This window comes from Haliotis rubra, unplaced genomic scaffold (assembly GCF_003918875.1).
Source record: "Haliotis rubra isolate DU_JTF1 unplaced genomic scaffold, ASM391887v1 Scf526, whole genome shotgun sequence".
Classification (NCBI taxonomy): domain Eukaryota; kingdom Metazoa; phylum Mollusca; class Gastropoda; order Lepetellida; family Haliotidae; genus Haliotis; species Haliotis rubra.
The window spans coordinates 619782-631601 of NW_025767220.1; the positions used below are offsets into that span (position 1 = coordinate 619782).

Genomic DNA, 11820 nt, shown 5'->3' on the forward strand with positions numbered 1-11820 from the left:
GTGTCGTTAATCCTGTATGTTACTTTTCAATGAAACCCTTTTAACCCGGACATTGTCAGCCCGCGCACCTATCCTCTGTTATTCTGTTCTATATCCATTAAATATACACCAACATTGATCCGAACTGCATCTTGAAGATATCTCAACAGGATCTTTCTCCCATTGCAGTCATATTGTGTTTCAACCTTAGAAAATACAATTCCGCATAACAATATGAACAAGCTAATAACGAGCGAATTGTTGACGTAGTAGAGAGGGTTCAGCTTATGCACAACCATCCAATAGGGAGGAACCTGAAGCTTGGATTCCCGACTACCTGCAGCTGTTGCAGTCCCTACAGAAGCGACAACCAAGTAGTGAACGGGTACCCGGTGGGATGTGGGTGCAGTGCCGGAGACGTCAACCTATCTGTCCTACACTTCTAGCTCAATCGTTGACCAGGATGGTGACATGTCAACCCACTGTGGGAGCCCTGGACCTGTAGCTTATTGGCAGCTGCGCCAAAAAATAAAAATCGCACCTGTCGTTAACTGTTTGAAACGTAATACGTAGATGTTTGTTCTAAATGTTCAAATCTGGGAGGTTTTATCAAATATAGCACCCGCCTTATTTATCTCCGTTTGCTTAGCATCTTTTTAAGTTATCTTTTTACCAAGACTACTGATAATGCGTACACTGACTACCGTTATTCGGAACTTGTTCATGTTTTACAATTGTTTATGAAATGTGGCCATTTTATAAGTAGCGGCATGTTAGACATCACCAACATGATAACAAACGATACATCTTTCTTTTTTTTCTAGATACTGTGTATTTGTATTACTTCATTTTGAAATGACAATGTATACATAGATAACAAGGTTTTGTTTCATCATTGGAAATGATCAACATTCGAGACTGTGTGAGTTGTTCTATCGCAATCGCTGTCAGATATTGCAGGTGCTATATTCAACTCCAGACGTCGAAAAACATTCTTCCTTGATTCTTTTAACATTGCAATTTACTAATATATGCGGGTCGCTTTGACCTTTAGTTTTTGCCTACCTGTTGCCTACCTGCACTTGGAGATGTCTGCATCACTTATCAGCATGTACAGGGTAGTCAACTGGCATCACCGCCCAGTGCCGTCAACAACACAGGAGTGAAGCATATCACCTCAGATACTTCCAGGATTATACATGTCGTCGGCCTTTTAATTGCTTGCTATTTCCAAAATGTTTACCGATGAAAACTTAATGCAATGTAACAGCGGCATAATCCTGACTTCAAATGGAATTTGAAGAATTTCTTTTATGTGCACGGAAATAACTGTGAAAAAGACAGACCATTGAGAGGTTTAACTAAACTAGTAACAAAGTTGATATCATTATGTAAGAGTGGGTATTGCCAAGTCAGTAATACTCTTGTCATATCACAGATGGGGAGGGGGGGGGGGGGTTGCTCAGGCGAACGTACCCGACCACAGCAGCAGCTGATGCGTGTTGGTAGTATTATCAGACAAGGTCAATAGTACTGGGTATGTTTCACTTACAGTCGACACTGGTGTGTACAAGCATCAAGTTGTAGCTTGTTCAACTGCGTGACATCTCATATGTATATGTACTCTATGTTGGGGCAAGTACATGTAATTAGTAAGCACTTGGTCATATTGTTTTCTGTCTTGCGAGGATGTCTAACTCACAGAGGCTTGTATTGCTGAAAATAATACATCCTGGGTCCTACATTCGTTCACTGATATCCACATACATCCTTCTTTATATGAATATGGATATCAGTGAACGAATTAATGTAGGCCCCAGGACGTATTATTTTCAGCAATACAAGCCCTGTTGTGAAGCATCTTGTATGAAGCTTCTTCGTATGAAGCATCTTGTGTGAAGCATCGTGTGTGAAGCATCGTGTGTGAAGCATCTTGTATGAAGCATCTTGTATGAAGCATCTTGTATGAAGCATCTTGTGTGAAGCATCGTGTATGAAGCATGAAGCATCTTGTGTGAAGCATCTTGTATGAAGCATCTTGTATGAAGCATCTTGTATGAAGCATCTTGTATGAAGCATCTTGTATGAAGCATCTTGTATGAAGCATCTTGTGTGAAGCATCTTGCATGAAGCATCTTGTATGAAGCATCGTGTGTGAAGCATCTTGTATGAAGCATCTTGTATGAAGCATCGTGTGTGAAGCATCTTGTATGAAGCATCTTGTATGAAGCATCGTGTGTGAAGCATCTTGTATGAAGCATCTTGTATGAAGCATCTTGTGTGAAGCATCGTGTGTGAAGCATCGTGTGTGAAGCATCTTGTATGAAGCATCTTGTGTGAAGCATCGTGTGTGAAGCATCTTGTGTGAAGCATCTTGTATGAAGCATCTTGTATGAAGCATCTTGCATGAAGCATCTTGTGTGAAGCATCGTGTATGAAGCATCTTGTATGAAGCATCTTGTCTATTGTAGAAGCATCGTGTGTGAAAGTAGAAGCATCGTGAAACATCTTGTATGAAGCATCTTGTATGAAGCATCTTGTGTGAAGCATCGTGTGTGAAGCATATGAAGCATCTTGTGTGAAGCATCGTCGTGTGTGAAGCATCTTGTGTGAAGCATCTTGTGTGAAGCATCTTGTGTGAAGCATCTTGTATGAAGCATCTTGTATGAAGCATCTTGCATGAAGCATCTTGCATGAAGCATCTTGTATGAAGCATCTTGTATGAAGCATCTTGCATGAAGCATCTTGTGTGAAGCATCGTGTGTGAAGCATCTTGTATGAAGCATCTTGTATGAAGCATCTTGCATGAAGCATATTGTATGCACAAGTTTCTACCAATAGTGTCTTCAAGTATCTTGTACGTACTCATATCTAGTTACATCGTATTCAATATGTTGTCTATACAGGTATCAAGCAATAGCGTGTTGAAGTATCCGGTCTATACAGGTATCTATCAATAGTACGTACAAGAAACAGGAATGAAAGTGTACATATTCAATACTATGAAATTGGAAACAATATATTATGTACATCACTTAAAGAGCTATTCAAGGCATGTGGGAGACTCAAGATAAACAAGACAGAGAGGGACACAAACAGTCATTTGTCATCAGGCACTTTCGAGATGCAGAGATTGTAATAATTAATTTACCATGTGTCACAAGCTGACGTTTGAGGATAGTAAACACTCCCTGAGTGAGACGTGCATTGTAATGGACACGTACGGACACGTACTCTGACTATCAGTTCCTGGGAATGTCGGATGTAGCGATATCTAGCATACCGATTGACGCTGATACCGGGAATCTGTGCCACCTTTCTAACATTAGGATGTTTACATGTAGAGTGTGAGAGACGAGTTGATTGCGTGAGTAGTCTGTTATTGAACACAAAGTATGCTTATTGTTTTAAATTCAGCCGGTGTTTCCACGGAAACCTAGCATCAGTCTTCAACTGCCAGAGATGGACCTGAGGCTGGGCCGTTTGTTCGTGTCACTGCCCTGATAACATTATGTCGGACTTCACACGCTATATAAATCACATTAACTTACCTTGAGCCAAGATCTCATTACTTCAAGAAATCTGCACAATTGTATTGAAACCAAGCTTCCAAATCATTGTGGGCTTTTCTAAATGAACGTTGTAGTATCAGTATACGTCTAACGTAGTTATTGATGCAAACATATATAAAGAATACTATATTCTTTCTGAAACTGGCTCAACACTTATCACCAACAAGTCCTGTTAATCGTGAAATTATCAGACGCCCCTTTTGGCCATGTTGGGGTATATTGTCATACTGGCCATGTTGGGGTATATTGTCATACTGGCCATGTTGGGGTATATTGTCATACTGGCTTCACTACACAGAAGCAATCTCTCTCTCACGCAATTGTTGATTATGTCTAATTTCTTAGAGCAAATTGTCTTGCGTCAGATATCCGGTTTACTAACTATTCAACACGTAACTGTAACTTCAGCCTAATACACCGGTGAGAGTAATTAGTAACAACTGGGTTACACTAACGTAACCCAATCTAACAACGTTTCTGTCTCCAACACACTGTATCTACCGTCCCCTCTACCGCCTGTGTTCATACCAGTAGTGAGGCCATTCCACCAAGTCCGGAGTGTAGCTTGTATATCTAACACCAGTTGGATCTACATCTGTCTAAATAGACGCTTGAATCTGTCCAAATAGACGGCTTTATTTAGTTTTTCAGTGCAAAGACATTTGTCGTAAGCACAAGCAACACGATCTCCGAGTTGCGTTGTGGTTAATTTGTTATGGAGATATGGAGAGAAGGTGTTGCAAGAACATCCTCAAGTTTAAAGTATTGCTTAACTAAATCTTGTTATCTCTTATCGATTGAAGACTCGGGCACTGATCTTGTTGTTTTAATGCTTTCCGAAAAAGAATTCACAGTGAATTGTATGAAAATACAGTATCACATTGTCGCCTTCCTTGTTCTTTCTTGAAAGAGTTCCGAGAAACAGTTAGCCTAGTGGAGACAGTGCTTTTGCTTTTGCTAAAAGCGGCATAAAACCATACTCACTCACTCACTCACTCATATATACACTCCCTCAGTTCATAAATGCGTTCATGTTAACAGGTTCATACTCACTCAAACATCCACTCATTTATTCTTACACTCACTCATTCACACACTCATAAATGTATACACTTACTCATTCATACTCTCAATGGTTAAAGCTTTGGCTCGTCACGCCGAAGACCCGGGTTCGAATCCCCACATGGGTGCAATGTGTGAAGCCCATTTCTGGTGTCCCCCGCCGTGATGTTGCTGGAATATTGCTAAAAGCGGCGTAAAGCCAAACTCAGTCAGTCAGTCTCAGTTATTCATATACTCACTTAATTATTCATGCACTCAATTATTCGTACACGTACTCATTCGTATTTCATCAGATGGGCTCGTCGAAGGTAACATTTAGATCTTAGAACCCTACTGCCATCGCAGCCAACTGAAATCAGCTTTTCATCACACCGTCTTTTGTCTAGTCTTTTATGATGCCAAACATGAAAGTGTTGAAAAAATCCTTAGTCGTGATAAGTTGGCAGTTCAGACATGCCTTAACGTTAGTTTTCACACCTCGGTTTGAAACATCTATGTATTAAAAATGTATTTTGTCAAAGCTCAGGCATTATAATATATACTCTCCCAAAAAAGAAACGCATATAGGAATTTCAACTGTATTTTTATGTTTATTTTGAAATATCTTGTAGGCTTTATGAGTCAATGAAATATAGTGAAATTGCACACTGGGAATGCAGACTTATCCGTCTTTGGCACCAACCCGAGGAAAGTCAGTTTGAGTGTCACATGAAGACGTGTGGTGGCGCTGAAGTCAATACCTCGTGTGACCACAGTGGACATCCAGAACTGCTCGGCATCGCCTCGGCATCGAACGAATAAGTCTGAGAATCTCGTGTTGCCCAATCGCAGCCCACTCTGCCTGTAGTGCCTGTGCGAGTTGCTGAAGTGTCTGGAGCTGAGGGTTACGGCGTCGCACCCGTCTGTCCAGGGCATCCCACAGAAGTTCGATCAGGTTTAAGTCCGGTGATCTTGAGGGCCAGGGGAGCACATTGATGTTGTGGTTCTGGAGGAAGTCTCTAGTGTGACGTGCTGTGTGGGGCCTGGCATTGTCCTGTTGAATCAACTCCCTCTGGCGATCAATGATTGGAAGGAGGTGTGAGCGTAGGATTTCGTCACAGTACCGTTGAGCTGTCAGGTTGCCCTGGATCATCACCAAATCACTTCACCTACGGCAGGTGATCTCCCCCCACATCATAACACTGTCCCGGCCGAATCTGTCCACCTGGGGAACGCAAGCGACGGCGAGACGTTCACGTCGGCGTCTGTACACCCGCATTCTTCCATCGCGTCGTTCCAGTAGAAATCGTGATTCATCACTGAACCAGATTCTACGCCAATTCGGTAGGTTCCAGACCTGAACGTTGGTGCACCATTGAACTCGATGTCGACGATGTTGTTGTCGAAGCACAGGGCATTTCGCGTTCGTCAACAATATTCCAAATACAGTGAATAAGCGACAGAGAGCGATCAACCTTTTATGCCCATCATTGAGACTATCTGATCCCCAACTTTCACGTGCATTGCATGTGAATTGTGTATTCTGTGACACTACACGCCGAAATTGAAAATGATGCTGTTAAATACGGGTATTTTACGGATGGTGCGTTTGGTTGTGATGTTTCAAAACATAAACGCCATAGGACTCATAAACAGGGCAAATCCTTTTGTAAATTGAATCACGTTTTAATTCATTGGTACATGAAATTGCTATTTTCATGATGCGTTTCTATATTGGGAGAGTATATTATGCGTGGAACCAATACTTTCGTGATGTGCTTCACCTTACGATGACGTCAGTATTTGCAGTATTGAAACCCCGGGTAGACAATAATCCTCTTTATCCCATGCTTGTCGTAAAGGTCAAAAATGCCAATTTACCCGGCTTGGCTCATAAACAGCTGCCATTACCAAAGCTAAGGTACAGAAGCTGACTGTTACACAGGCCAGGAGGAAGCGCGAACACCTGGTGTCATGACCGTCTCATAACGATTCATGAACACATGCTCTGTCATCATATCACTGGATTGTCTGGCCCAGACTCGATTTGTTTACAAACAACACCGTACAGCTGTGATACCGCTGAGACAGATAAATACTCGTGATATAGTCAGAATTGTACAATCGACTCTGTTTTTTAGCATAGATTTCTTATGAATGTTGAAAGGGCATTGTCGCCTTTATTCTGCACATGCAGGTAGGCGTCCCTATTAACTTGCTTCTGTGTTTTTGTTGCAGTTAACGCCGACAAACTCTGCACCAGCAACGCCACCTGGTTCCGAGACCCTCACACACACCAGGAGTGGACAAACTACACCACGTGTGTCGACATGGACGTGAGTACTACCAACATAGCTAATTCACTTATCTAAATACTACCCCAGGCAGCAGTGTAGTTTTGATATTCCATGTTGTACATTGCAAATAAATTAAAATGTTTGAATTATTGAACATAGGTTTCCGGTTCGTTTTCAAGCCTCACCGCGAACAGATGCAAAGTTGCTGATGCGCAGTTAAGAAATATTCACTCACTCACTAATTTTCGAGCACACTTCATTAAAAATCGCGATTCCCGTCATATTTTACTGTTTTAGGGAGGGACAGTGACGAGAACTAACGAGACTAGCAGACCATAAAGGTTAACCACTTAGGACATCCAAACCACTTAGGACATCAAAACCACTTACGTCATCCAAGCCAATTGTGTTGAATGCCCAAGGTTCATAAATCGAAGCTATTCAAGAAACACGCACGGAATCTAAGGGAAGTAACTCTTCCTTGCGAATGACGCATGCATCGCTATCAAATAAAACTGTCGCTGTGACCTTGTGTACAAGTCATTTTTATACTCCTTGAAAGCTTCTGACACATCAGTGGTTTTCTGAGTGAAACTGTTATTATGATCTGGAGACTGACTCGTATAGTATGTGCATGGATAGATTAGATATGTTAGTATTTCTTGAAATGACGCGGACTGACCCTTGAATATATTGTGCCGATATATGTGAGGGAGGAAGATTTGTTTGATGGTTGATTACGATTAACTTCCGCTGAAAACAATATTCACAATGGAGATGATCGCAAACTGACTTCGTACCCTTAGAAGGAATCGAGCCTGATGTTTGGCATGTCGGAGCAACACTTCAACTACTGTAGTTTGTATGGATCGACGACACTCGCTGCCACCTTCTTAAGCAGTGCGTCGTCTATAAGGTATCTCTATTCTACGTGCAGGGTTGAGCCAGAAACCTCTGGTCTGTGGTTCGAATCCCGGCTGGTGCAGTCTCTCCCGCTGCCGACACGCCGTGACGTAACTGGGATACTGACTGTGGACAAAATGGCGCTCAATCCAACTCACAAACAGTGACAATTCCTTCGAATGAAAAACTGAAGTACATGGTCCAGCAACAATTAAGACTGCGTCACCCGAGAGCCAATGCGTTATTTTACAGGGCCACTGGCAAATTAGATTGAATCATGTAAAACATCAATATACGTCGCTGTTGGTTTAAAAATAGCCCGGCTACATAAATCAGCTATGAAAGTGCACGATAAAACATAAATCATATATACTGTGATGAAGTATATTCCTCTGTTAGCCGTGATGACCGATGATTTCGCACTGATTATCAACGAGGCAAATCATAACATACCACCGCTGGAGGCAATTTTCTCAAAATAGTCACTAAATGACGATAAATTAGGACTGGGCGTAGATCGAGGTGATACTAATCTTCGGGAAAGTTGTGGTCAGCTTGAACGGTACATGCTACCCTTTGTCAATGGCCTAGAAGGAAGAAGAGTGAGCGCAACTGTCGATATGACTAGACTGTATCCCAGTTTACTTGTGACTGGCAGCTCTGAGGCCGATCACATTCAGTTGCTAGATTGGATTTAGTGGGTTCGAGTGGCCACGTATAAAACTCACTAGACTTTAACGCTAATTCCTATGCAGAAAGTAAAGCATTGTTGACTTTCCTTTTAGCAAAATTTATGTGCTAAAAATATTGACAAGAGTAACCAAACATGGTGGATCACACGGCCATAATGAAATCTCACCCACTGAGCGAGTATATTATGATAATATATTTTGAATCACTATTTACTGGCCGGGATGCCAAATAGCTGTCCAACTTCGTTAGTACTGACGCCGCTAGCGCACTTCCTAAGCGCACTTCCTAAGGTCTATAAATCATTTAAGTGATATTTCTGTGTACTGAGAACCCGTTAATCCGGACAAGAGTTATTCCGGACGCTTGCGCTAAGAACCGTACGTATGGATTAACCGCTATGACTGGTAAAGACAAAGTGTCGATCTGGTTCAGACGGAATTCTCACCAGCAGAAAGACTGGTCCTGGCATTGGCACTTGTTTGTTTCGAACTGTGGGTAACTCAACATATTTTCAATGGCATGGAAGTCTTTATAAATCATTTAGTTAAACGATAAATGTGAAAACGTAGTGAGACTGGAAAACGACATCACAACTCATTGTGTGAAAAAAAAGCTGCAAGTGATTCCGTGGCATTTCAGTGGCTACCTGAGCAGTGTGTTGTGCTTTCTTTCTTCTATAAAACTAAAATTTTACTCGACAACATGAGGCCCAGTGCTCTGATATATAACTGATACAACACCTAGTCACTCTTAAATTCCTGTATATAACGCTTCCTACTCTAGTCAAAGTGTCGTCTATAGTCATCGAAACATTGTAACATATTCTTGACTTGTTTGTATGTAGATTAACGCCCTACTTAGCAATGTACCAGCTATGTTGTGGCGGTTTGTGATTAATCGGGTCTCGACCAGACAATCCAGTGGGTGACATTACGCGCATCGATCTAAACAGTTGGAATGCCAATCAGCCGAATCACCGATCCTGATCAATCGATCTCGCCGGTCGCCTCTCAGGACAAGAATGCATTGCTCAGACCAATTCCAACTCGGATCACCACGGGTCAAGGTCATTGTGTCGGAACTGCACTTCGTGTTCCACCTCGTCATAGATTAGGTGGGAAGTGGGGTTTCAAGGGACCCTTCAACACTTACCTTTTGGGATGCGGTTTTACTTTTTATTCCTGTTATGAAAGTAACGTCCTTATTCTGCCTTGTAATGTTATACTGCATTCGGGGCGGTGAGGTACCCATATGGGTACAAAGTGTGGAGCCCATTTCTGGTGTCCCCTGTCGTGATATTGCTTCAATATTGCTAAAAGCGGCGTAAAACCATACTCACTCAATCGCTATACTGCACCCATCATCACCTTGAAAAGCAATGACAATCTCCCACCCTGACTGAATTGGTTCCACTCTGTCGGTAACCGGGTAACATTTTCAGGTGTTTTGTTACTGAAGTGTCACCTGATATCTGTAAGTATTTGTTACATAATAACATCATCACGTGCACATGTCGGGTAGTTGTAGCTAACAAACACACAATACAGTGGAATTTATCGCCTTCTTTCTGTAACAGCACAAAATGACGAGAAATGTTTACCCAACCCCATTATCTGTCTTTACACTCCCTTCGATCAATGATGTAAATTAATTTTACGCTAGAGCACTCGTAGCTCTCCCTTTCAAAGATTTGATTGATGACAACACTTATATCTTGCCTCTTCACGTTATTCGTTGTTCAGCTGCACTCAAACTGTGCGTAAACACCGTATAGGGTATGAAAGATTCATCCAAGGAGTTGGAGAGATGTCACATCGACATGTATGTAGCCAACATTAAGTGACGGACTGTTTGTACATCACGGGACCAAAGAGTATTCGAACGTTAAAAGAGCTGAGACAACAAAACCCGAGAAAGGTCTGCACCGAATGGCACCTAGAACAATTCCTAACGTTTTAAGGGTATCAGTTTTGTTTCTCTTGAATCTTCAGTTGGTAAAGGAATGCCTCGAAGCATACATAATCGACTAGCCTAATGCAGAGCGGCCCGGTTTGGCGGTCATTCATTTCAATCAGTCATTTATTATTGAAGTGCGAGAAAGCACCTGACAAGTAATAGCCTATCATTGTCACATTTCACTAGACAACAAACACGAAACGACTTACGCTAATTATCGCAAATTGATCACAAATCGATCTTGATTGATTGATTGCTGCATCCTGTGAGCGCAATGCTCTGGCGGACCTTGAACGAAAGCCCCTGGTGTGCGAGAACAGGTTTCCAGACATGTATAAAAACCGGAAGATGTGCCATTCGCTCCGGACGTCGTTAAACCTATTTATGTGTATTTTCTTTCTTTGATAATTGGCTACGGATACGTTTCCAGATAATGCTATAGAACATGTTGACAATAAACACGTTCATATTTGTGTTGCCTGTATCTGCACGCTCTGTAATATATCTGTGATACAGTTCCACTATTTGTTAATATATATATTCTCTGTGATATACATGTATCTGTACTCTCTGTGTTATATCTGTATTCTATATTCATATCTGTACTCTCTGTGTTATATCTGTATTCTATATTCATATCTTTACTTTCTGTGATATATCTGTACTTTCTATGACATATTTGTACTGTGCAAACCGAAACATGAGTCTCATTAACCAATTCAGACAATGACCTACTTTTCAGCCAATCCGAATTTTCTCGTGTGAAAGTGAAAAGAGACACTACAAACAACTATGGTTACACTAAAACCCAATTCCTTGTTTCATAAGAAATTGGTATTTACAAATTAATTTTAATTTTAAAGTTTAAAAAAAATTGCATTTCTATATTTTATGTGGAGGTTTAGGCAGCATGTCTTTAACTAAGACGTCACGGACTTCCCCTGTTTGAAGTGGTCGTACAGTGATTAACAATTCATCTGGCTGACTGGTTACACCTGTTATGTGTCACTTGCGCTTATTAAGTGTATTTTTGTAACTACAATGTGGTGGTTATAATATCAAGTCCGTACCAGACCGCCAAACTTTTCTAGGGGCCGAGCCTCGTTCTGAGATTTTTACGATTTCCACATTTCCGTTTGTCAGAGCACACTGTTCGACAGATCACGCTGCACGACGTGTTTGCAAGGATTAGAAGGAGCGTAGTGTTGCAATATACAAGTGCTTAGATGTATCAAGTAATACTGATCAATATTTATATATCCAGTTGAATGAGTTGGTCTAAACATTCTGGACTGGTTATTGTACTAAGCTGCGCAATAGGACGGAACCCATGTCCAGTCAGCAGGAAACAAGATTGTTGTGTAATCAATGTTTTGACT

At 41.5% G+C, this 11820-nt stretch overlaps 1 protein-coding gene across 1 annotated transcript in view; it reads left to right on the forward strand.

Annotated features, from left to right (window-relative positions):
- The window catches only part of LOC124252837, a 68244-nt gene extending 60828 nt beyond the window's left edge, over positions 1-7416 (forward strand). Inside the window, exons 2-3 of the mRNA XM_046686512.1 lie at positions 6831-6928; positions 7187-7416. Coding sequence (XP_046542468.1) covers positions 6831-6928; positions 7187-7228 — 140 coding nt within the window. The 3' untranslated portion in view covers positions 7229-7416. The remainder of the gene's footprint in view (positions 1-6830; positions 6929-7186) is intronic.
- The last annotated feature ends 4404 nt before the right edge of the window (positions 7417-11820 follow it).